The 27,471-nt window shown below is 38.9% G+C and overlaps 1 protein-coding gene across 5 annotated transcripts in view; it reads right to left on the bottom strand.

Annotated features, from left to right (window-relative positions):
* SPEN (spen family transcriptional repressor) overlaps positions 1–27,471 on the bottom strand; it is a 96,635-nt gene that overhangs the window by 53,975 nt on the left and 15,189 nt on the right. For 3 of the 5 annotated variants that reach the window (XM_045063806.1, XM_045063807.1, XM_013048691.2), the window contains exons 2-3: positions 13,238–13,558; positions 9,665–10,141 (exon numbers count right to left, since the gene is read on the bottom strand). In XM_045063806.1, the coding sequence (XP_044919741.1) occupies positions 9,665–10,141; positions 13,238–13,558 (798 nt within the window). Of the gene's footprint in view, positions 1–9,664; positions 10,142–11,976; positions 12,352–13,237; positions 13,559–27,471 lie in introns of those variants that run through there. The other 2 variants (XM_045063810.1, XM_045063809.1) reach the window with 2 other exon arrangements.

Below are 27,471 nucleotides of genomic sequence, written 5' to 3'. Positions count from 1 at the left end.
CAGGGTCCTGGGATGGAGCCCCACATCAGGCTCCCTGCTCAGCTGGGACCCTGTTTCTCCCCCTGCTTGTACTCTCTCTCTCCCGGTCAAATAAAGAAATCTTTTTTTTTTAAAGTCTAAGATAATTTGAGCTACCTAATAAAGTAAAAATGAGGCAGAAGTACAAAATAATAAAACAGGCGAAGAATGGTTGTGAAACCCAGAAATAAATCAGCTATTTAAAATGCATTAAAATGGTTATTTTACTTAGGCTTAAATAAGCATGCAAATATTTTCATTTTATACAAAAGGGGCAAAAATATAAACATCCCTCCTAAGAATATTTGTTATCTTTGACTTTGGCTTCTTAAAGGCTTAAATAAACCTTTACTGTTCTCCTTCAAAGTCCTCTGAATGCTCCCAAAACATACACTTCACCAGTTATCCCCAAATCAATAAACATCTAATCGTCTATTTTTACATGTTAGTTAGCATAATTTGTTTCAATGGTTTCTTCTCTTTACACAATCAAGAACAAAAAAAATCTCAACTTAAATGATTCATCTCAAACTGACAGGTATAAACACTAGCAAACAGGAGAAAGGTTGGTATTATTATGCAGTAAAACCAACTTAATTTCTATAATCCTTTCAATCCTACACAACTACAAACAAGAGCTGGGAGAAAAGTCATGGTTCCTAAACACCAATTTCCCAAATATTGTTTGATTCATTGTATCAATTTTTCTCCTGAGATTGAAAGTCATTACTTTAAGTGGTACTGACTTTCTTCTGTTAAAAAAAGAAATACAAACTATTTTTGCACCCCTAAATATATCTGAGAATAAGAAATCATACCTGGGCAACTCAGTCGTTAAGTGACTGCCTCAGGCTCAGGTCATGGAGCCCTCCCTGCTCAGCCTGCTTGTATTCCATCTCTTGCTGTGTCTCTCTATGTCAAATAAATAAATAAAATCCTAATTTCTTTTAATTAATTAATTTATTTATTTATTTGACAGACATCACAAGTAGGCAAAGAGGCAGGCAGAGAGGCAGGCGGGGGGGGGGGGGGGGGGGGGGGGGGGGGGGCTCCCCACCGAGCAGAGAGCTCAATCCCAGGACCATGGGATCATGACCTGAGCCAAAGGCAGAGGCCCAACCCCCTGAGCCATGAAGGCGCCTCAAAATCCTAAATTTAAAAAAAAAAAAAAAAAAGGAATCACAGAGCAACAAAAACATTTTACTTCCAACTAAATATTGAAATTATTTGCCTATTTGTTATTATAGATAAGAGATCACTTTGAGGATTAAAAGCTCAAATGTGTTTTTATGATTAAACATTTCAACAATCAGGGCGCCTGGGTGGCTCAGAGCGTTAAGCCTCTGCCTTTGGCTCAGGTCATGATCTCAGGGTCTTGGGATCGAGTCCCACATCGGGCTCTCTGCTCAGCAGGGAGCCTGCTTCCTCCTCTCTCTTTCTCTCTCTCTGCCTGCCTCTCTACCCGCTTGTGATCTCTGTCAAATAAATAAATAAAATCTTAAAAAAAAAAAAAACATTTCAACAATCATCAAAAAACTGCTAATTATTAATTCCTTTAACACCAAAATATTGACTTTTGGGGCACCAGGCTGGCTCAGTCAGTGCAGCATGCCACTCTTGATCTCAGGGTTATGAGTCAGAGCCCCAGGGTTGGGCACAGAAGTTACTAAAAAATAAAATCTTTAGGAGGGCCTGAGTGGCTCAGTGGTTAAGTGTCTGCCCTTCAGTTCAGGTCATGATCCCACAGTCCAGGGATGGAGCCCCAGGTTAGGCTCCCTGCTCAACAGGGAGTCCGCTTCTCCACCTGCCTCTACCTCTGATCATGTTCTCTGACTCTGCAAACAAATATTAAAAAAAAAAAAAAAAAAAAAAAAAGGGACTTTTACTTCATATATAGTATTGAAATTACATCCAAATCTGACAGTTTCCAGCACATTATACCTATCATAAGCAAACTGTATAGTAAGGTAATAAAATGAGCGTTCCTTCCTTTTCCATATCAGTATTCTATATAAGCATATTTGTAAAATAAGAGAAATGGAAGGTACACGGTCAACTTTGATACACATACCACCACCAATCCCAATGGCTTCCCTCTCACCTTATCGGCCTCATCCATAATCTTTCACAAACCTGCAAGATGACAACAATTTTGGAAAATTTCTTCTTCTTCTTCTTTTTTTTTTAAACTTCGTGATAGTAAAGCAAAGTTTAATGAATACAAAGCTCCCAAAGGGGTGGGGGGACCAGAGAGGGTTGCCTAGAAAATTTTCTACATGAACCTGAAAGTTCTCTCTCCTTAAATAAGTAGCTGCAAACCTCCTCTTGAAATCATAGACAAAGGGTATTTGAAAAAAACTCCCCCTCTCAGAAACTATAATGTCTTGATTGTTCACAAAACAACTAGCAGAACAGGTCTTAACAGAAAAAAAAAATGCTCACTACATTCCTTTTGACTATGTTGTTGTAACAATTCAGAATCTGTTTAATATTGCTAATTACTGTTTAAATATAATTCAGGTAAAATAATCTTAAATGGTCTATCATTAAAAAAAGAGTACGGTTATGGTCAACTTTGAAATAATTTACTAAAAATGTATAAAAGAAACATACAAATAAGTTCTACAAATAATACAATCAATAAGAAGTGTTTTTCAGGGTGCTTGGGTGGCTCAGTCAGTTAAGCATCTGCCTTCCACTGGGATCATGCCCCACATGTGGCTCCCTGCTCTGATTCTCCCTCCTCCACTCATCTTCTCTATTGAGTCTGTCTCTCGCTCAAAAAAAAAAAAGAAAGAAAAGAAAAGAAGTATTTTTAATTTCCTCTTCAATAAGAAGTAATTTTTTTTTAAAAGTAAATTATTCCAACTGCAAAGCTACAACATTAAACAAGAGAGGGGCTTTAGCAGAAACCACACCACATCTTAACAGAGCATCAGTGCTGAAAAGTCTGATTGCTCAAAGTTCCACATGCTTGAGGCACCTGGGTGGTTCAATGGGTTAAAGCCTCTGCCTTCGGCTCAGGTCAAGATCCCAGGGTCCTGGGATTAAGCCCCACATCGGGCTCTCTGCTCAACGGGGAGCCTGCTTCCTCCTCTCTCTCTCTCTGACTGCTGCTCTGCCTACTTGTGATCTCTGTCAAATAAATAAATAAAATCTTAAAAAAAAAAAAAGTTCCATATGCTTTTCTTGTTACTTCAACTAAACACCACAAAGGCTATTTCAAATGCCAGTTTTCCTGCCCTGGAAGTAAGAAGAGTGTCTCTCTCTCTCCCCCCCCAACTCTTCCTGTCCCCAAGTCTCTTCCTTAAATCTTCCAACTGTGGGGGTGCCTGGCTGCTCAGTCAGTAAAGCATGCAACTCTTGATCTCAGGGTCATGAGTTTAATTCCCACATTGGGCATGGAGCCTACTTTTTAAAATCTTCCAACCATGACGGTATAAAAGAAATTCCAGTAATATAATTAATTATACCAAAAAACATATGAAATTTCATCAAGTTTTTTTTTTTTCTTAAGATTTTATTTATTTATTTGACAGACAGAGATCACAAGTAGGCAGAGAGGCAGGCAGAGAGAAAGGAAGGGAAGCAAGCTCCCCGCCGAGCAGAGAGCCCCATGCGGGACTCAATCCCAGAACACTGGGATCATGACCTGAGCCAAAGGCAGAGGCTTTAACCCACTGAGCCACCCAGGCGCCCCATCATCAAGTATTTTCCAAATCAATTTATTCCAATTTAAAAAATCTGTATGTAGAAAGCTTGTTCTAATAAATTCTGATTCAGGGCACCTGGGTGGCTCGAGTTGGTTAAGTGTCCAACTCTTAATTTCGCATCAGAATTTTAGAGTTGTGAGACTGAGAGCCACATTAGACTCCATACTTAGCGGGGAGTCTGCTTGAGATTCTATCTCCTTCTCCCTCTGCCCCCCCACCACACTCACGTGTGCTCTCTCTCTAAAAAAAAAAATAAATAAAAAAGAAAGAAAAGAAAAAAAATTCTGATTTATTCAAACAGGTAACTAAGCATGATTTAATGCGATATGGTTTACCAAGAGCCACAATGAGACAATGAAATGTAACTAACTACCGTTATTTTCATGTAGTTATCTTTGCTTATTACTACTATTCATTTTGTTTCCACCTAAAGACCTATTTTTGTGAGAATAAAACTCTGTAGTTATCAGATGTATTTAGACAGACAAACCAGCAGGATTCAGAAGAACAAAAAGGAAAAGTCTGACCCTAGCCCAAATAGCTTTCAAGACAGAGGAGGCTGCTTCTGGAAAGCAGGAAAGATGCACTAGCCACAGACACCCAGATTAATATAAATACATGTTAGCTCTTAATTAGACATATATGTAGTTTTCTGTTTTGGCTCAGCCATTGCAAATGTTTAATCTAAACTAATCTATTCTTGGGGTGCCTGGATGGCTCAGTCAGAAGAGCATCTGGGGGCGCCTGGGCAGCCCAGGGGTTAGGCCTCTGCCTTTGGCCCAGGTCATGAGCTCAGGTTCCTGGGATCGAGCCCCGCATTGGGCTCTCTGCTCTGTGGGGAGCCTGCTTCCCCCCCGCTCTGTCTGCCTCTCTGCCCACTTGTGATCTCTCTCTCTCTGTCAAATAAATAAATAAAATCTAAAAAAAAAAAAAAAAGAGCATCTGACTCTTAATCTCAAGGTCAAGAGTTCAAGCCCCACACTGGATGTAGAGATTACAAAAATAATAATAAACTTTAAAAAATATTAAAAATAAATAAATTAGTTCTATTCTTGGGGATCCATACAACCTATCTTATTCCATAAATTTCGTGTGCACAAACACACAGTATTTGTTAAACAGATGGCTGAATATAAACTCAAAAGTTAAATCTAGACTAAATTTAGAGATTTAGAGAAGTAATCTACTGAATAGGAGGGAAAGGAATAGGAACAGGTTTAGGATTATCCAAATCTCAACTCTCTCCCTTTACCCTTTCATCCATTTTTTCCCCATGCATTCAGTAAACTCTTAAAGCATGTAGAATCAAGGACTAACTGCAAGGATATCTTTTCAGCAATCTGGTGAAGCCTCTGCACTTTTCAGAATAATGTTTCTAAATGCATAAAGTAAAATAAACAGGAATAAAAATGGAAGCCAATTATATTGACAGTTATTAAAATATTCAAAATGTTGTATTATAATGTTTTCATTAACATTAACTTATAATACTTAACACTGAATTTAGTAACTACGTAATTCCCAGTAGTCCCAGTAATGATGACTAGACACGGCATTTTGAGATATCTGCAACTATAATAAACTACCTGTGGATTTATACTGGTAACAAAGTAACCCATACTGTCAATACTACTTTTTTTTTGTTGCCTACTTTCATAATGCAAAGCGATACTTAATTTCAGTTACAGATTACTAGTGAAAAGATGTAATTTTCCCCATTCAAGTTCAGGAACCCTAAACCAGCCCAATCATCTTTGGGTTCGATCAAAGTAAACCACTGGGAAACAAAACACAAAAACTATTTTAAGATATCAGGATGGAGCACCTGGGTGGCTCAGTCATTTAGTGTCTGCCTTGGGCTCAGGTCATGATCCCAGGGTCCTGAGATTGGGGCCCCACAACGGGGACCCTGCTCAGTGGGAAGCCTGCTCTTACTCTCCTACTACCCTTCTTGTGTCCCCTCTCTCGCTGTCAGATAAATAAATAGAATCTTTTTTTAAAGGGGAGAGGGTTCCTGGGTGGTTCAGTGGGTTGGGTGTCTGCCTTCTGCTCGGGTCATGATCTCAGGGTCCTGTGATCCAGCCCCGCATCGGGCTCTCTGCTGGGCGGGTAGCCTGCTTCCTCCTCTCTCTTTGCCTGCCTCTCTGCCTACTTGTGATCTCTGTCAAATAAATAAATAAAATCTTAAAAAAAAAAAAAGCTATCAGTAAAGTTTATGAACTAAATTCAATAAATTCTTCAATTCCTTTAACCTGTATTACAGAAAATTCACTAACATGACAGGAAAAAGAAACCCAATGATAGGAAACTATAGAAATCAGGTATATTCAACTTCAATCTGGCCTTTAAAAAAAAAAAAGGAGATTGATTGATTGATTGATTGATTGATTTGACACCGCTGGGGAGGCAGGGACAGGGAGAGAGGGAACACAAGCAGGGGGAGTGGGAGAGGGAGAAGCAGGCTCTCTGTGGAGCAGGAAGCCCAATGAGGGGCTTGTTTCCAGAACCCTTGGGATCATAACCTGAGCCGAAGGCAGAATTTTAAGGACTGAGCCACCCAGGAACCCCTCAATCAGGGCTTTTAAAAGAAATACTTTTGTGGAATATATACATTTAAAATTTTCTGTTGAAAGGAAAAGTGACTCCCTAAACCACACAAAGAGACAGACAGCACCACAGAGCTGCACACAGGAAAGCTTATACCATTAAGTTCCAGTTCTCACCAGTTAAATACTGAGAATAGTTATGCAGAAACTGTAGGTGTGTCATTTATAAAGAGTTCACAACCAGACTGTTATCAATCCCACGTTTACTCATTGGAAATGCACTGTTAGGAATCTGTTCACCAAAGCTCCAACAATTAAGGGGGATGGAGGGTGATTAACTTCCCTGTCAGTCATGCAGACAGAATACAAGCTTGTTTCTATCGCTAGAACCAAGCTACATTTCATCTACTATAAGACGTTAATTTGTAACATTTTTTTTTTTTTAAAGATTTTATTTATTTATTTGACAGACAGAGATCTCAAGTAGGCAGAGAGGCAGGCAGAGGGGAGGGAAGCAGGCTCCCCACTGAGCAGAGAGCCCGATGTGGGGCTCGATCCCAGGACCCTGGGATCATGACCTGAGCCGAAGGCAGAGGCTTTAACCCACTGAGCCACCCAGGCGCCCCAATTTGTAACATTTTTAAAGAACTTGGAAGATCATGGTTTCACAGTCATAAGGTTTTAAAGATTACAAAAAAGAACTTATTTCCCCCAAAATAAAATTCAACATTCTGAATTTATAAAACATCTCAAAATAATTACCCTCTGGATGTCAGCAAAATAGTAAAGGAAAAAAGGACATCTGATGAAAGGGAGGCTGAGTGGGTATTCTATGCACATCAAAAGATTTTTTTTCTCAGACTTGCTTGGACCATCTATAATGACCAATCTTTCAGCTATTTACATTAATTCTACTTTATCCATTGTGTTAACTAAGAACTGTATCTAAGTATTTCAACTATTTACTGAACATGTACTTTGAGAAAGACGATATGCTAAGCTTTATGGTGTGCACAAAGGAAGACCTGGTCTTGTTCTTAAAGGATAGCACTGAAAGGCCTGTCATTCAGTCCCATTTCCAGAAAGTTCACTGTTTCTCACAATCAACATAATCTGATTATTAACACAATGTCTCTCCCACTTGTCCCAAGTTAGGCATTCTCAGAGTCCAAGACTTCCTTCTCTGAACTACTGAAATAGCCTCCCCACCACAATCTCAGTCTTTCCTACTCTAAGTCACCAGATGCCTTTCTAAATCTAAAGCACAGATCTCAACAAACTATCTCCCTTCTCAAAATCTTTCAACCACTCATCTCCGCATAAAGAACTAAACCCAAAATCATTATCATCGTTAAGTCATTCTAAATTACGTGCTGTTCACAAACATTCTTCCATCTGTATCCTCCAGGTTGTTCCTTCAACCCAGTGTTCCTGCCTAGCCTAAAACTCAGCTCTTCTTGTCGATGAAGTGCTACGTAACAGCCTTTATAGCCCTAAATCATAAAAGCTTCCAGCCCTAAGCACGAATCAGGTAGCTGACAGAAGAGGAAATATCTTCAACAACTGTTAATTTAGGGGCACCTGGGTGGCTCAGTGGGTTAAACCCTCTGTCTTCAGCTCAGGTCATGATCCCAGGGTCCTGGGATTGAGCCCCACATCGGGCTCTCTGCTCCATGGGGAGCCTGCTTCCTCCTTTCTCTCCACCTGCCTCTCTGTCTACTTGTGATCTCTGTCAAATAAATAAATGAAATCTTTTTTAAAAAATTATAATTTAGTCCCCGTGTACATTTTCTAAGTTTATCCTGCCTTTGTGGCGTTATCTTTCTGATTGTAAATATTCAGAAGCATATAACCCTTCCTTTAGATTGCATACAGGGATTAGCTCCATCAAATTCATCAGACAGCCTCTGGGTTCAAGTTTTTGAGCCTACAATGCTAAGGGCCAGATCCCAAATCACTATCACTCCCATCAAAGTATAATGCCATCCTGAAGGCCCTGTATCATATTTCTCCAACTTCAACACTTCCACAATTGGCTGGCTTTTCAGTAAGTTTTGACACAATGGAATGCTACGGTGTCCCTTTAAAGAGGTAGGTTTAGAGAAAAAGGACTAAAACCTGAGTACCTTAATTCTATGTAGGAGAAAGTAGGACATAACAAGACTTCATAATCAGCTTATTATAGAGTTCAAATGAATCTTGTCAATTGTTTAACTTGACAATGTAGCAAATAAAATCATGAGAGGCTGAGTTTTCACCCATGTCACAGAGCTGCAACACTGGAGCCAGTACATAATTTTCCCCAAGTACATGATCATTTACTTGTCTCAAATTAATTCGAAGCAGGCAATGCTAGAAGAAGAATAATTAATCTGGGCATTTTAATCAATCAAAAAATTTCATATCCTATAAATTTAAAATACACAGCATTCAAATATAAAACTAGGATATTTGGCATAAACAGGATCAATAACAGTAGATGGAAACAAGGAATGGTTAAAGACCATTCAAATGCTTCCACAACTGAAGCAGTAATAATAATAGCTAATAATTACTAAAGGCAGCATTTAATATATATGGATATCGAGCTAAGCACTTAAACACTTTTTTCGTTTAATCTTCACAATAATTTTAAAGCCTGATTCTCACAGAAGATGAGAAAGCTGAGGTTTAAGTAACTTGTCCAAGGTTATAAAACGAGTAAGCTGTACTATCTACACAGATCTGTGATAAACTTCTAAGCGGTTTCCTGTTAAGATTACCTTCAAATTATTATTTTTACCTTTAAAATAAAATTTCTTTGTAAAAAAATTTCCAACTAATAAAATTAGCTCACTCAACCTTAATGAACAGCTAAGTTACAACCAGCATTTAAAGAAAGCTTTTCTAATTGAGATTATAAACTGGCTTTTACCTTGATATTAAAATTAGTTAAAATGTACTCAAAAGTTGATTTGGTCATTTATAATAGATGGGTCAACAGTATATTTCACCAATACATCTTTAAACAAAAGGCTTTTATGAATTTTCAACCAAAATAATAAGGTAGCATTATACACCCAAGAAATTAAAAACTCTAAAGAGATACATTTTCAGCGGCACAGGATTTAATTCATTCAGCTAAAGTTACCGTTTTTCTACCTCTTTTGGCCATTTGAATATTGAACATCTGGAGCAAAAAACAGCATTTGCAAATCACTATTTCAGGTACTTGACAGAATGGTGAATTCCATGGCCACCCACTAATCACAGCTTCTTATATACACAATCCAAGATTACTTACTTTAAAAAATATTACTATGCTACAAATCATTACCACTGATTGTTGAGAATTTGTGACATATTATTCAACAGCTCGTCTGTGATAACAAAAGGCTGTTAACCTACCTGTCACTGCTGGTACTACTGCTGCTGCTGATTGAATCACTACTGGAGGATCTACTCCTAGAGCCGCTGCCGCTAGGGGACCTTGTAGGTCTAGACGCTTGGCTAGCCAGCCTCTGAGGAGACTGATTTCTAGACTGGGATGAATGTGGTGACCGACTCCTGCTGTGCTGGTAATTCCGCTCTGGCCTTCTGCCTCGTACCTCCCGGGTAATATCATCCCTGTAGATATCCCTGTGTACCACACTGGGCAGTGTAAACTGCTCCCGAGCCCTAGGTTCGTATCGGGGGTCATGAGCATCAAAACGGTTTGGACTTCGACTCCGAGAAGCATAATAGAGCCCATGTTGTAAAGTCCGCTCGCGAGGATCTCTATAGTAATCCTGATCGTAATGTCTTGTCCGATCAAATCCTCCCGTCCCCCGTTCATGGTGTCCATAGGCACTATGTTCATAAGCACGCTCCCTGTTATCTGAAGCCCTGCATTTAGGAGGGGGGGAAAATATTTAATCAATCAGAAAAGGGCAAGCAAAACTAAAAGCAAGTCATGCAAACATTCATTTCAGCATTGTCTGTCTTTGCAACTGTCATTTTCTAAACAGCATTAACCTACTTAGTAAGCAAACACTACCAAGCTTAACATTTTACTTGACTCCAAATATTATTTTCACAGCTGAGCAATCATTGTGTATATTGGGCTTTCATGACTAGTGTTCTGCAAATCAGATGCTCTTTTTATTAGGGATTTTCTGGCTTATATGCAGAAATATACATATACCATCTCCTTTTCATTTGCAGTTTAATGGAACAAAAAGAGACTGTCATTTTAATATCAAAGTTTTCTATACTTCCATCTGATTAAGATACATACCAAACTTTTACTTACTTGACAAATTTATTTTAGGCAAAATTTCCATGATACATCTTAACACAGACATGAAAGCCCTATTGCAATGTATGTCCCAGCAGTAAGAGGGCATTTTCAAAGAAGTCCAGAAAAAAATTTTAAGTATAATTTTCTCTCATTAACTTTCGACTTCTTGGGTAATTATAAAAACTACCAGATTATGTAAACTGCTGTGCCCAAACAATCACATTTAATAACAGAAATGGAATCTTAAAAGAAAAGGTTATCAAAATACTGGATTGACACAAGCTATTTATTCTACGGTAAATTTAACTAACTAAAGAATAAAGATTATTTCATCTACTGGTGCTATCAAATTCCACGTAATTTTTTAAAACAACTATTCCATGATCCCACTTGTTAATGTCTGTGCTTAATGTTTATAGGAAATATGCTCTTAGTCATAGCTAAGCTCAAATTGCCTCTGATGAAATTAGCCAACTTTGGAAACTGTAAGATATTTGAAGGTTGCTATTAGCAATGGATTAACCTAAAAAAATGTTTCTGTAGGACATGACTATTTGCCAACCTACGGTTACAAGAGATTGCTGCATGTTCAATTAAACATGCACTTATGTGTTGATAATGAAAACCAATGCTAATCCTACACAGAAATCTTAACATTTTCTACTTTTGTAGGAAACCAGAACTCATTTCCTGAGTTCCTAAAAGACCATTTCATCACTTGATTCTCAAGTTAAGACTGAGTTTCTTTTCAACATTATCTTTGGATCTGATCTTCTATCAAAAGATTAAGAAATCATCAAAGACACAGAATTAGAATCTCTCCAGTGAAGAATATCTGGCAAAAATCTTACAACTAATATTATGTCCCCAGTAGATACATAAATCCAAATCTCTCCACTAATCTTCATTTTCACCCACCCTTTCTTTCACCATACCTTCCTAGGCTATACTTGCTTTTTGCTGCTATGATGTGAAGCAACTGCATGGCAAAAAAATGTCAGTACTATCTTTCCTATTTAAAAGTATTAAATAGCTTTTTCCTTTTTAAATGTGCTACATTTCTGGCATTTGGATAGATATTTCAATGTCTAACAAAAAAACAGGGTTTCCTTTGAGACTTAAGAGAAAATTTCACAAATAATTTAACTAGCACCCTATCAAATGTTAATTGGTAAAAGCTGTTATTAATGATATAACAAGCAATAGGCAATAGTTCTAGGAGAATTACTGCTACAGCTGGTATTTTAGAAATATGCAAAGTTCTTATCTATTAGGAAGATACAGAAGGCAGGCACAAGAGCTAGCAGAGCTGAAATCTAATAGCTATTCTTTGATTCATCTATTAGTACTAAATACTTCTAGAGTTAGTGGGGGAAAAAAAGAAGAGAGTTTGACTTGGGTTAGGAGAGGGGCTAATATACACAGGTCAGGACATACCAACCTTTTCCAAGTGTGGAAACACGACCTATAATCCCAATTAAATCTAGGGAGAGAATTGTGAACATAACTTCCCCAATTTTGGCCCCTCTTATGGGGGTAATCCACCTTCTTAATGGGCAAGGGTGTCAAATGATATTTAGATGAACCACAAGGAAAAAAAAATCTTAGTGACCAGATAAAATAATTCCACTGGAAGCAAGTAGTCCCAGACAAACTGTAACTCTCAAACCCCCAGACTTCTTTCTTGAGATAGTAGACAATTATAAATTCATCCACATTCAAAAAAATTTCCAGCCCTAAGTAGGAATCAGGCAGCTGACAGAAGAGGAAATCTCCTCTACGATTCCACCAAATGAGGAAGAACAGTTGCTCCCCATTAGTTCACCTTTGTAGCCATCCACACAGTCAATTTTGATTGCTGTATCCACAACTGATCGTCACCATGTGTTCAAGGCTAAAGTACCTTTAATTGGACAGCAACTTGCTTAAGAAACAAAATAGTAATCCTCTTCCCCTGGGCTAATGGAATCTTGACTGCATGACATCCCATACATTCCAGCAATTAGAAAAGAATGGCTATATTCCAGGATTGAGAAACATTCATCATCTCAAATTTCCCCCATTCCATCAAGGAGTATAATTCCAACATGGAAAATGTGTAGATCCAAAATGGAAAAAAATCAAACATTGCCTTCACTCTTCTTCATCCAAGTACAGATTTCCAGATTAAAGTATTGTTTGTAGAATCCAGGCGGTTGAATCATTATGGTCTGCTAGGTTTTTTGTGACAATCCAATTTGTTTGTACACTTTGTGTAGTGAAAATTGAGAAGCAGATATCAACTTCTAAAAGAATCTGTAGGCTCTAATATTCCAGAAATATTCCATATAGTACAACCACAAAATCTGTAGCCAAATAGCTCCATCAGATAGCAGAGATATATCCAAGGAAGGCCTTCAGATTATCCAACAGAAGGAATAATTAATTCTAGAAGATAGGTAACTCCAAAAATGATACTGCCATACAAAATCTTCCACCATTTTACATCTCAGGAGTAGATATCCAACCAGCTGCAGGAAATATCCTCTACGATTCCACAAGATACCAGCCACTGGGATAGAAATCACTTCCGTTTCCAACCCAAAATAGGAAACATTGAGAATGCCCAAAACTTTAAATCCATCTGGGGCCCCTAAATATGAGTTTCTGTTTCTCACCATATCAAATACAAAATACCTGCCTACAGAAACCTTGGAACTTACCCATCAAGTCTCCGCTCATAACGTCCTTCTCGTGCATGAAGTGATGGTGGAGGGCCATAAGCAGGCCCTCCACCACCTCCTCTGAACCCAGAAACCTCTCTACTACGAGATGCTATGGAAACTGTATCATCCAATCCCCGAGCAGCACTCGGAATGGTGCCTGGTTCATTATAATCCGTGCGTAGGTCTCTATCTCCCATTTTGTTGACTGAGTTGTGAGCCTTCTGTGCACTTTTGATGTCCACAAAATCCACAAAGGCGGCCACTCCTCCTTCAGATCCCCTCTTGGGGAGAATTTTGACACTTTCCACGCGGCCATATCTGGAAAAAATAAAACATTATTGTTGCATAACAATAATTTTCCAAGAATAGTCTGTGAAAATCTTAGACAATTTACATTAACTGCATATGTAGAAGGAGTTGCAAAGTACACAAGATGGCTTTTACACTCACATTTTACTTGGGGCAAAAATTTACAAGGATTTTTTTAAAAGCAAGCTCTACACCCAATGTGGGGCTTGAACTCAAGAGTCCTGAGATCTAGTCACATGCTCTACCAACCGAGTCAGCCAGGTTCTCCAAAATTTACAAATGTTTTAACCATTACTCTTACTTCTTAAATACATTCACTGAATTACTTTTCACCTTTTAAGAACACTTAGCTGAAATGAATCTGTTTTATGAATTTTTACATTCTTAAAAAAGGTTACTAAACCTAAGATGCTTCAATGTTACTTAGATATCTTTAAAGATGTTTATCAGGAGGGCCTGGTGGCTTAGTCCTTAAGTGTCTGCCTTCAGATCAGGTCATGATCTCAGGGTCCTAAGCGGACTGAGCCCCGCACCCAGCTCCCTGCCCAGCAGGAAGCCCAGCTTCTCCGTCTCCTACTCCCCCCTGCTTGTTTCCTCTCTCGCTGTGTTCTCTCTGTCAAATAAATAAATAAAATCTTTTTAAAAAATTAAAATTAGGGTGCCTGGGTGGCTCAGTGGGTTAAGCTGCTGCCTTCGGCTCAGGTCATGATCTCAGAGTCCTGGGATCGAGTCCCGCATCGGGCTTCTCTGCTCAGCAGAGAGCCTGCTTCCCTCTCTCTCTCTCTGCCTGCCTCTCCATCTACTTGTGATTTCTCTCTGTCAAATAAATAAATAAAATCTTTAAAAAAAAAAAATGAAATCTGTAAAGTAGCTGTTTTTAGTTAAGATGTTTCTCTACTTTTTAATTTTAATTTTTTTAAAAGATTTTATTTGACAGAGAGAGAGATCACAAGTAGGCAGAGAGGCAGCCAGAGAGAGAGAGAGGGAAGCAGGCTCTCTGCTGAGCAGAGAGCCCGATGCGGGACTCGATCCCAGGACCCTGAGATCATGACCTGAGCCGAAGGCAGCGGCTTAACCCACTGAGCCACCCAGGCGCCCCTACAGATTTCATTTTTAAATCATTAAGTGAAAATGAGCCTACTGAAAAAATGAGATGATTCCACAATCTTTACTTGAAAGTAATCCATTTGAAGTGATAGTCTTAATTTTTTTAAAAGACTTTATTTATCCAAAAAAGAGAAAGCACAAGCCAGGTGAGGGGCTCAGCCTGCTGAGCACGGAGCCCACCACAGGGCTGAATCCCACGACCCTGAGATCATGGCCTGAGCTTAAGTCAGACACTTAACTGACTGAGCCACCCAGGTGCCCCTCAAGTGAGAGTGAGATTTTTTTTTTGAAGATTTAATTTACTTATTTGACAGAGAGAATGCAAGCACACAAGCAGGGGGAGCAGCAGGCAGAGAGAGAGGGAGACTCAGGCTCCCCACTAAGCAAGGAGCCTGAAGTGGGACTTGATCCCAAGACACAGATATCATGACCTGAGTCAAAGGTTGACACTTTACCAACTGAGCCACCCAGGTGCCCCAACAGTCTAATTTTTTAATGCAGTTTTCTGCTATTTAATTTTTTTCAGGAGGTTAAAACTACTAAAACTTATAATTTAGGTATACTTAAAACTGTTTTTCATATAATTTGAGAAAATCTTTTTTTTTTTTTTTTTTTTTTTAAAGATTTTATTTATTTATTTGACAGAGAGAAATCACAAGTAGATGGAGAGGCAGGCAGAGAGAGAGGGAAGCAGGCTCCCCGCCGAGCAGAGAGCCCGATGCGGGACTCGATCCCAGGACCCTGAGATCATGACCTGAGCCGAAGGCAGCGGCTTAAACCACTGAGCCACCCAGGCGCCCGAGAAAATCTTTTGATAGACCTATGTTCCCATTTTTACTCCCCCCCCACCCAAAAAAAAAAAAAAGCTTGAGATGTCTGTAAAGAAAAATTTTAGGGCACCTTTTATATTTGGAAGATATGTGTAAGAAATATAATGATTCAGAATTTTAAAAGTCATGAAATTCTATGAATTTCATTAGGAGTTAACTATGCTTTATGTACTTATAATCTGGCATTTTAGAAAGAAAAGCACAGCAATTTTAAATATAGCATTCTTATTTGCTGACAAACCAAAATCATAATTTTACACTTCTCCTGGAGCTAACATTATCAGAAAGCAGAACTCTTCTCTTTACATCCTCCAGTATGATTTAAGTTATACCTCTCACAATGGAAACCTAATCCTAAAATTCTGTTTCATCAGACAACTGAACTAGAAGAAACAAAATTAACTGTTGATACTGAATTAATGAAAGGAGCTTCCTAATTTGGAAAAAATAATTGTGAGAAATTGGAATAGTTCTTTTCTTTCCATACAAACATTAAATACCTTCCAGTGTATCTGACAAAGGACTTGTATCTAGAGTACAAAAACTTTTATAATTCAAACAATTTTTTTAAATAGGCAAAACACTTCAACAAAGAAGATACACAGATGGCAGATAAACCCAGAAAAATAGGCTCAAAATTAATAGTCATTAGGGAAATGCAAATCAAAACCACAATGAAATACCACTTCACACCCATTAGGATGACTATTTAAGGCAGGAAAAAAAAAAGGAATAAAAAGTGTTGACAAGAATGCAGAAAATTTTGAAATCTAGGGCAGATCTAGTAGAACTATAAAAATGTGGAACCACTGTGGAAAAGTTTGGAATTTTTCTCAGTAAGTTAAGCATAGAATTACCATATGACGGAGCAAATCCACTCCTTATCTGGGGTTCAAATAGCTATGTGTACACCAATGTTCACTGCAGCATTATTCATAACAGCCCAAAGATGGAAACAACCCAAGTTTCTACCAATGAATGAATAAACAAAATGCAAAATATATTTATAATGGGATAGTACATTAAGACATAAAAAGAGGGGCGCCTGGGTGGCTCAGTGGGTTAAAGCCTCTGCCTTTGTCTTGGGTCATGATCTCAGGGTCCTGGGATGGAGCCCCGCATCGGGCTCTCTGTTTGACGGGAAGCCTGCTTCCTCCCCTCTCTCTGCCTACTTGTGATCTCTGTCAAATTAATAAATAAAAAATCTTTGAAAAAAAAAAGAGACATAAAAAGAAACAAAGTTCTGATACAAGCCACACATGGATAAAAATTAAAATATCACCCTAGGGGCACCTGGGTGGCTCAGTCATTAAGCGTCTGCCTTAGGCTCAGGTCATGATCCTGAAGTCCTGGGATCAAGCCCCGCTCAGCGGGAAGCCTGCTTCTCTCTCTCCCACTCCCCCTGTTTGTGTTCCCTCTCTCGCTGTCTCTCTATGCCAAATAAATAAAATCTTTTAAATAATTAAAAAACAGGGGCACCTGGGTGGCTCAGTGGGTTAAGACCTCTGCCTTCAGCTCAGGTCATCCTGGGATGGAGCCCCGCACTGGCCTCTCTGCTCAGCAGGAAGCCTGCTTCCCCCTCTGCCTACCTGTGACCCCCAAATAAATAAATAAAATCTTTTAAAACATATATATACATATATAAAATCAAAAAAATAAAAAATAAAACATCGCCCTAAATGAAATAAGCCAGACACAGAAGGAAAATTCGTTTGTGATTCCACTTATATGAGGTATCTAGAATAGGCAAATTCATAGAGACAGAAAGCAGAACAGAAGTGAGGAGGAGCAGAGACAAGAGGGAAATGGGGAATTACTGTTAATGGGAACAGAATTTCTGTATGGGATGAAAAAATTCTAGAAATAGTGGTGAATGATTATATGTAACACCACTGAATTGTATGCCCCAAAACGGTTAAAATAAATGTTTTTTTTTTTTAAGATTTTATTTATTTATTTGACAGACAGAGATCACAAGTAGGCAGAGAGGCAGGCAGAGAGAGAGAGAGAGGGAAGCATGCTTCCTGCGGAGCAGAGAGCCCGATGTGGGGCTCGATCCCAGGACCCTGAGATCATGACCCGAGCCGAAGGCAGCAGCCCAAACCACTGAGCCACCCAGGCGCCCCAAAATAAATGTTTATATTATGCCTATTTACCACACCCACACCTACAAAGATTCTCAATAAATGGAAGGTTGCAAAGGTTTTTCTATTAAAAAAAAAAGAAGGGCGCTTGGGTGGCTCAGTCATTTAAGCACCTGACTCTCGATTTCAGCTCAGGTCATGATCTCAGGGTCGTGGAGCCCCGAGTGAGCCTCAGCACTCAGCGGGGAGCCTGCTTGAAAGTCTCTCCATCTCCTGCCCCTTCCTATGCCTGGATGCATTTGTGCTCGCTCTCTAAAATAAATAAATTTAGGAAAAAAAAAAAAAAGCAGTGGCTAACTCTTCATATCCATGAAAACTCAGTAGGTAAAGGTGATGTCCTGATTTTGTCTACTCTTTCCAAAACAACGCATTTCCGACAGTTTTCAAGTATCCTTCAAGTATTCAAGATTAAACATTTATCTGAAATTTAGTAGTTAAAAAAGAATCAAACCACAATTAGGTAATATTTCCTTTTCAACAACACCAAGCCTTAGATACAGGTTTTCAGAGAACTTATGGAATATTTTCCAGTAATACACAGAAAACATCAGTTTCTAAAATTACATGGTTACTAGTTATATGGTTCAGTTAATGCATTTATAATTTCTCAAGAATTAAGAGAGCCTAGAGTTGGGGCACCGGGGTGGTTCAGTGGGTTAAAGCCTCTGCCTTCGGCTCAGGTCATGGTCTCAAGGTCCTGGGATGGAGCCCCACATGGGGGGGGGGGGTCTCTGCTCAGCAGGGAGCCTGCTTCCTCCTCTCTCTGCCTCCCTCTCAGCATACTTGTGATCTCTGTCAAATAAATAAATAAAATCTTTAAAAAAAAAAAAGAGAGCCTAAAGTTAAAATAAATGAGAACATAAGCTAAGAAACTGTGTTCGACTGCTACAAACTGCAGTATGTAACTATTTAATAGGTTTGTCTTCAAAAACAACAGTCAAAAAACAATACTAAACTGGTTTCTAATTGGTCAAAATGTTCAACATTAAAAAATACTAAACTGATCAACATACACTGTATTGTAAGGTTTTTTTTTGGGGGGGGGTAAGTTTTGAAGAGTCAATTTAAAAATTATCCAAGATAAGGGTGCCTGGCTGGTTCAGTCAGTACTGTATTCAACTCTTAATCTCAGGGTCCTGAGTTCAAGCCTCATGTGTGGAGCCTACTTAAAATTAAAAAAAAAAAAAAAAAAAAAAAAAAATTTTACCCAAAATAATGCCAGGTTTGGTGAAATGTTTGTGGTCTCCTTTCAACAATAGACAATTTAGGGACACCTGGCTGGTTCATTTGGTGGACCTTGTGACTCCTGAAGTTGTGGGTTTGAGCCCCATGTTGGGTGTAAAGATTACTTTAAAAAAAAAAAAAAAACCCACAATCGACAATTTATATACGTACTGACAGTCGTTAGCGTTCCCTGAAGAATATAATTTCAGTGAATTAATGGCCTCAGAGTTCCCATTGGAAAGCAATGTTGACATAGTGGAGGAAATGCATAAGTTCTGGAATAGCATTATGATCCTAATTCAATTATTAATTATATGGTTTTTAACAGGAACTGTTCTAGGCACCTGATGCATTATCAAGGAACAAAGCAAAGATTCCCTAGTCTCAGGGAATTTAATTACAATTTAGATTCCTGATAGGTGAAGAATAGACCTAAACTATTTTTATCAACTCCACAAGAAACATACTTTATAATTTCCAAAGCAACACCACTACATAAAGCTAAAGACATACCCCTCAATACAAACGTACCTCTCAATACCCTTTCTTTCCAGAAGGCACTACACTCTATCATTTTTGGCTGGGTTTTCAATAAAAATGCAAAGATTACTTATAATCCTAGGTTTTGCAACTGACTCTACTAATAAGCAATAGTAAAAAAAATAGCCACATACAGTACTTGCTTTTCACAAAAGGCCTCCTACCACAGAAAACAATCCCCCCAAGTCATTTTTTTTAAAGAGAGGGAGGGAGAGAGAAGTGGGGGGGGCGGACAGTGGTAAAAGGAAAGGGAGAGAACCTCAAGCAGGCTCCGTGCCCAGCAGGGATCTCAACCTCACAATCCTGAGATCATGACCCGAGGCAAAATCAAGAGCCAGATGCTTAACCCACTGAACCACACAGGCGCCAATCCCCAAGTCATTTTTGAAACGACAGATCCACTCTGCTTAGACAATACACTCAAATTCTACTTCGACCCTCCCTTCTTTGCCCCATTAACTCCTAGAGGCAAAATATCTCATCTGAGTTTTTTATGATTACTAACACTACTGCTGCTCTATTTCCAAGTAAAGAGATCCCTTCTAAAGCTTCAATGTTGCCCGCTACCCACTCTCCCACCCTTCCATCCCATAATGGCCAAGATGCTCCTTATTCAAAAGTAAATAACCAATAAGCAGGACAGAAAGAAGTGAAGAGCAAATGAATATGTCTTAAGGGATAAAAAGGCCTAAGAGATATATATTAAAGACAAGAAATGTTTGTGTTTGTTCTTTACATTATAAAAAGACTCAAAATCGGGTCGCCTGGGTGGCTTAGTGGTTTAAGCCTCTGCCTTCGGCTCGGGTCATGATCTCGGGGTCCTGGGATCGAGCCCCACATCGGGTTCTCTGCTCAGCGGGGAGCCTGCTTCCCCCTCTCTCTCTGCCTGCCTCTCTGCCTACTTGTGATCTCTATCAAGTAAATAAATAAAAATCTTTAAAATAAAATAAAATTAAAAAAGACTCACAATCTTTCCTCTTTTAAAGTCAGTCAGTCATAAGTATATCCATTACAACACTTATCTGAAATAATGCAGTAACATCAACACTTATCTTTTCATAGTAGTAACTTTTCATGAGGGAATTACTTCTATATAAACCAACCCATTTGATCTTTTTAAGATTTTATTATTTATTTGACAGACAGAGATCACAAGTAGGCAGAGAAGTAGGCAGAGAGAGAGGAGGAAGCAGGCTCCCCACAGAGCAGAGAGCCCAATGTGGGGCTCGATCCCAGGACCCTGGGATCATGACCTGAGCCGAACGCGGAGGTTTTAACCCACTGAGCCACCCAGGCGCCCCAACCCATTTGATCTTATATTTAGAAGAAAAGGCTGGTTTCCCCTCTTGTGACAGACCTTTATTTTACACCCTACACCAGTGACTAGAAATACTACAGGCAGACTAAAAGGCAGAATCCTTAGCAACTTAATATAACAGTGTTTAAATTAGAGCTGCCCAGGGGTGCCCAGGTGGCACAGTCAGTTGAGCCAGACTCTCCATTTCTGCTTGGGTCATCATCTCAAGGTCATGAGATCAAGCCGTGTGTCAGGCTCCACACTCGATGCAGAATCTGCTTGGGGTTCTCTCTTCCTCTCCCTCTACCCCACTCCCTCTCACTCTCTCAAATAAATTAAATAAAGAAATAAATGAATAAATAAATAAATCATCACACACACACACACACCGAACTCATGGTCCTGAGATTAAGAGTTACATGCTCTACCAACTGAGCCAGCCAGGTGCCCCTGGACTGTACACTTTAAAAGGATGAGTTTTATGCCATGTAGATTGAATCCCAATAAAACTTATTAAAAGAAAAAGATATGGGAAACCCGGGTGGCTCAGTCGGTTATGTGTCTGCCTTCAGCTCAGGTCACAATCCCAGGGCCCTGGAATCAAGTTTGGCATTGGGCTCCTCTCAGCGGGGAGCCTGCTTCCCCCTCTGCTTGCCTCTCCCCCTGCTTGTGCTAGCACTCTCTTCTCTGACAAGTAAACAAATAAAATTTCTATTTAAAAGAAAGGGAAGGGAGGGGCGCCTGGGTGGCTCAGTGGGTTAAAGCCTCTGCCTTCGGCTCAGGCCATGATCCCAGGGTCCTGGGATCGAGCCCCGCATCGGGCTCTCTGCTCCGCAGAGAGCCTGCTTCCTCCCCTCTCTCTCTGCCTGCCTCTCTGCCTGCTTGTGATCTCTGTCTGTCAAATAAATAAATAAAATCTTTAAAAAAAAAAAAAAAGAAAGAAAGGGAAGGGAGGGCAGGAGAGGGAAGGGGAGGGAAGGGGAGAGGGAAGGAATTTATAAACATTTTAAAATAATTCATATATTCCACCTTTAATCATCTTATCTTTTGCCTAAGTACAAATAATCACTGAAGATGGCAAAAGACAGACTAAGGATCCCTAACGCCAGCAAAAGGCAGTCAACCACAAATCCCCAGCCTCACTGGAGAAAAAGCTAATACTCTGAGAGGTGTTTCTCTACTTGGAAGGACAGGGGGAGGAGTGGAAAAAGATGAAAGGAGAAATGATTTGTAATAGTTTCACGATTTGTGTTCTCTCTCTGCCAAAAATAAACAAATAAAAATTATTCATTTGTTATATAATCTTGGATCTAGGAAAGACCCAACACAGAAGGTAAAACCTCTAAATCATAAAGAAAAAGACCACATGAATTCCATTTTTTGTTATTTGTTTCTGGAATGTCCATGTATATATATACCTACTAAGTACTAATTGCTATGTGATTTTTTTTCTTTTTTTAATTTTGTTTATTTGAGAGAGAGAGAGAGCTAGAGAGAGAGAGCACACAGAGGAAGAGGAAGAGGCAGAAGCAGGCTCCCCACTGAGCAGACAGCCCATTGTGGGGGCTTGATCCCAGGACTCTGAGATCATGGCCTTCGTTTAACTGACTGAGACACCCAAGTGCCCTACTATGCTATTTTTTTAAATGTTTTACTGTAGAATCCTTCTACAAATTCAATAAAGCTGTAATCTGAACGACTCTGTATGATCTCCAAAGAAAGAAAGAAAAAGACCACACAAACCATAGAAAAATTATAGCCCCTAAATAACAAAACAGTCAAAAGATAAATGGGGAAAAATAGCTGTAACACATAAGAAATAAAATGTTTTCTGAAATATACAAACAATGCTGTCAAATCAAGGGAAACACAGGTCCAAACAAAAACAGGTAAAATATCTGAAGTTCTTTTAAAATATGCACATACTAGGGTGCCTGGGTGGCTCAGTCAGTTAAGTGGGTGACTGGCTCAGGTCAGGATCCCAGGGTTCTAGCATTAGGCTCCCCAGTCAATGGTGAGTCTGCTTCTCCCTTTCCCTCTGCCCCTCCTCCCATTTGTGCCCATGCTCACTCTCTCTCTCTCTCTCTCAAATAAAATCTTTCTTAAAATTAATTAACTAAATTAAAATGTGCACATACCCATAGAGGGTGCCTGGTTGGCTCAGTCGCTGGAGCATGTAACTCTTGATCTCAGGGTTGTGGGTTTGAGCTCCACACTGGGCATAGAGATTACTTAAAAACAAAATCTTAAAAATGAATAAAATAGGGGCACCTGGGTGGCTCGATGGGTTAGGCCGCTGCCTTCAGCTCAGGTCATGATCTCAGGGACCTGGGATAGAGTCCCGCACCCGGCTCTCTGCTCAGCAGGGAGCCTGCTTCCCTCTCTCTCTCTGCCTGCCTCTCTGTCTACTTGTGATCTCTCTCTGTCAAATAAATAAATAAAATCTTTTTTAAGAAATGAATAAAATACAAATAGTAAACAAAAAAATACACTAAAAAAATGCTGTTCAATTTTATTCAAAATTTTTAAAATCTAAATTTTATTTATTCTTTTTTAAGGTTTTTTTGTTTGTTTGTTTGTTTGTTGCTTTTTTGGTCAGATATAGAGAGTGAGCACAGGCAGGGAGAGTGGCAGTCAGAGGCAAAGAGAGAAGCAGATTCCCTGCCAAGCAAGGAGCCCGATGTGGGGTGTGGGACTCGATCCCAGAATGCTGGGATCATGACCTGTGCCAAAGGCAGCCCCTTAACCAACTGAGCCACCCAGGTGCCCCCAAAAATCTAAATTTTAAAGAGGGTAAAATAACACAAAACCCAAAATTCTAATAATACCTAGGTACAGTCTAACGTAACAGACACTTTCATAAATTCTCTGAAGAACAAATCAGAAAAACCTCTTAGGAAGATAATTTGATAGTATTGATTAAGAATTAAGTACACATCCCAGAAATTCAACTCAGAGATTGATCACACGTGCAATTGCAGGCATCTGCAAAGAGTACACAACACTGCTTACTGCAACACTGCTTGTTCCGTGTAACGGGATAACCATTCTGCTTTCTGCCTATGTGAATTTGACTGCTCTAGGTACCTGCTACAGGTAGAATAACACAATACTTAGCCTTCTGGGACCTGACTTATTTCACTTAGCATAACTTTGTTTAGTTTTTGCTTTTAGAGTAGGCTCTCCACTCAGTCTGGAGCCCAATGCAGGGCTTGAACCCAGGACCCAGAGATCAACACCGGAGCTAAGATCGAGAGTCGGATATTTAACTGATTAGGCCACTCAGGCACCCCAGCATATTTTTTTTAAACAGGAAAAAAGCAAATTTAATAGGCATGCATACAGAGAATCCACAGAAATGTCAAATTCCCTCACTGAGCACAGTTTCTTCAAGGTTCCTCCACGTTGTAGCAGTAGTCAGAATTTCCTTCCCTTTAAGAGTCAGACGTTCCTTCCCTTTTTAAGGCTGAGTAATATTCCATTACATGAATTCTGTTTGTCACAAATCTAATTAGCACATTCTGTTTATTCATTCATGGGTCACAACACTGGCTGCTTCCATTTTTTGGCTATTGTGAATAATGCTGCTATGAACATAATAGATGACTTTTTTATATGAAAAGCTACTTACTGGTTCTGGCTCGACTTCAGAGGGTTTAAGAAAACTTGAAGACTGGCAACAAGCTTAATCCAACCAACAAAACTAAATTCATCTGTTCACTGAATCTATGATGAATGCCTAGAATCCTGTATGAAAATTTGATGACTAATTCTTAAGAAAAGCAATGTTTTCAGTAAAGCCTCAAATAACATCATTACCTGGGGGGGGGGGGATATATATATATATATATATATATATATATATATATATATATATACACACACATACACACACACACATCCATTATTTTATACCAATCTAATGAGAAACTATTTACTAAGTAAAATTAATTTGAGGGGTGTGTGGCTGGCTCAGTCAGTAGAGCATATGACTCTTGATTTCAGGGTGGTGAGTTCAAGCCATGTTGGGCATAGAACTTACTTTAAAAAAAAATTTTTTTTCATTATTTTTTAACAAAAGGATAGTGCTCAACTGACATATAAACCTCTGAAAGATTATTCAATTATGAGAAAAAATGGCAAAGATCCTATAATCTTTAGATCCTACTGGTGAGATCAAACAGGAAGACTGAGTATTTTAGCCAATCTTAGAAATAATTCATAAAGTACTCCTCTAGAGAACAGGAGAGATGACTCTGTACTGGAAAAATCAAATCTATAGTATAGGAATATGGTAACTACTAAGTTAACACTTGGACATTTGTTCTCACAATAATTCATGAATAACTTCATAAATGTGTCTGATTTACACAGTACTTTTCTGGGAGAAGTTCAAGTATAATTAACTGTCAATAGAATGCAAGTGATGATTATCCATTTCTTAGAGTAATGACAATAAATAAAACAGATGGAGAAAAGAGGAGCAAGGCAAGCTGATCAAAAAAAGGGAAGACTGGAGAGAACAAAGTGGAAGTAACAAAAGCCTAGAGAACAAGTAAGAGCAAAAATCCACATCAAGAGTCCCTAGTATGAATACAAAGGGCTCTTTGAAAACATGATTCCTACCTGGTTTACCAGAACTATTATTTACAACTACTGAGAAGAAATTCATTTTTTTTTTAACGATTTTATTTATTTGAGAGAGAAAAAATGAGCGAAAGAGAGGGAAGGGCAGAGTGAGAAGCAGGAGGAGATTCCCAGCTGTGCAGACAGCCTGATGGGCCCCCCCATCCCAGGACTCTAAAATCATGACCTAAGCCGAAGGCAGATCCTTAACCGACTGAGCTAACCAGGCGCCCCAAGAAATTCATTTTTAACCTTTTAATTTCTTAGTAAAATGATAATTTAAACAATGACTTTGGAAAACTTACAAATACTTCTAATACTTCCCTTGACTACTGACTTTTATCCTCATTTCATACTATATAGTTGCTAAGATAAAATAGAAGACAAAAACATGATCCCATCTTTTTGTAATGTACATAAAGTCCATATTCTTTTCATATTCCACTGTGAGTTTTTTTTGTAGAATCTCTGAAGACTACCTCTACTCCTAGCTTTAGGAAATGGGTTATCACTCCTCAATCTTAAAAGGTCTTTGGACTTTTTTTTACTGAATTCCAGTGTTTTATAAACTTTTAAGTAAAGGTGCTTCCCCATAAAGAACCTTGGCATGGAATTAACCCCATCCAATTAAAAAATAAGTTACAGGGCACCTGGGTGGTTCAGTTAGTTAAGTGTGAGACTCTTGATTTCAGCTCAGATCCTGGTATGAGGGTAGTGGGATCAGGCCCTGTATGGGTCTTCATGCTCAGTACAAGAGTCTGCTTATCCCTCTCCCCCTCCCCCTGCTCAAGCTCACTCGCTCTAAAAAGTACAAACTCCTAAAAAAAAAAAGTCACTGGGGCACCTGGTCGCTCAGCCAGGAACCTGCTTCTCCCTTCTCTGCCGCCACTTCCCCTGCTTGTGTTCATCTCCCTGTCAAATGAATAAAATCTTAAAAAAAAAAAAAGTCACTAGTTTCTAAGCCAATCATTTTATTAAATATGCAAACTTCCCCAGGAAACATTTTAATCTGATTAGTTATAATCTCTAGAACTAAAAAGCTTTTTTTTTTTTTTTAGGAAAATAAAACATTCAGAAAAAACACTCAGAAGAACATTTTTAAAACAAAATTTCCTGTAAGATCAACACAAAGGAAATCAAATGTCATAACCCTGTGAGACCCAAAGCTGTGATGAAAGTTCCTTCTATACATCTACTTTTAGAATGACAAAGCAAATATATGCTAAAAAGGATAATCAGTGTCAAAAACCCCTGTGGAAAGGGTTACTTCACAAGAAAAACAGAGAGGAGTAAGTGTAAAAAAAACTATAGAGTACAGCCTTACACACTTTACATGTAACAAAACATATACACCTTTTTTTTTTTAATTAACTGCAATATGGAGCACCTGGGTGGCTCAGTGGGTTAAGCCTCTGCCTTCCACTCAGGTCATGATCTTGGGGTCCTGGGGAGCCCCGCATCAGGCTTCTGCTCAGCAGGGAGCCTGTTTCCCTGCCCCCCCACCCCGCCTCTCTGCCTACTTGTGATCTCTCTTTTTTTTTTTTTAATTAACTGCAACATGCTGTTAAATTATTTAAAACTTTACAAATACCACTTAAGTCTTGACCCAGAAAGGTTACTTTTGACTGAAGAACATAGCTGGTTAGCAGAATGATTCCTTTCAAAGTGATACACTATGTTTTGTATGATGGCTACAGTAGTATTTCTAGATATTAAATTCTCTTATAATCCAACTGAACATTAATACATACTTTTTAAAAATTTATAGCATTCCAGGGCCTTTAGGTTGTCTTACGAATGACAGCTATAACAAGGATTTCTTAAACTGGAAAGACCCTAGGAATCTTATAACCCAACCCACTTGGTTTCTGGGAGGAATTACATGTACCCACTTTAGGTAATAAATGTATTATGTAGAGTTAAAGCATCTTATTTTACGTACAGCATCACATAACTAACTGAATTTTAAGAGCTCTCTATAAACTTGAGATTTTCACACATCTTTTTTCTTCTGATTAAAGCGTGGCCTACAGAGGCACCTGGGTGGCTCAATGGCTTAAGTGTCCAACTGATCTCAGCGTCATGAGCTGAAGCTCTGCACTGGGTGTGGAGCCTACTTTAAAAAAAAAAAAAAAGGGTCAGTACTTACTATGG

This window comes from Mustela putorius, unplaced genomic scaffold, assembly GCF_011764305.1.
Source record: "Mustela putorius furo isolate JIRA1106 unplaced genomic scaffold, ASM1176430v1.1 tig00003853_pilon_pilon_pilon, whole genome shotgun sequence".
NCBI classification, from domain to species: Eukaryota; Metazoa; Chordata; class Mammalia; order Carnivora; family Mustelidae; genus Mustela; species Mustela putorius.
Note: the sequence above shows the minus strand (reverse complement) of the source record. Positions and strands in the feature narration are given on the sequence as shown.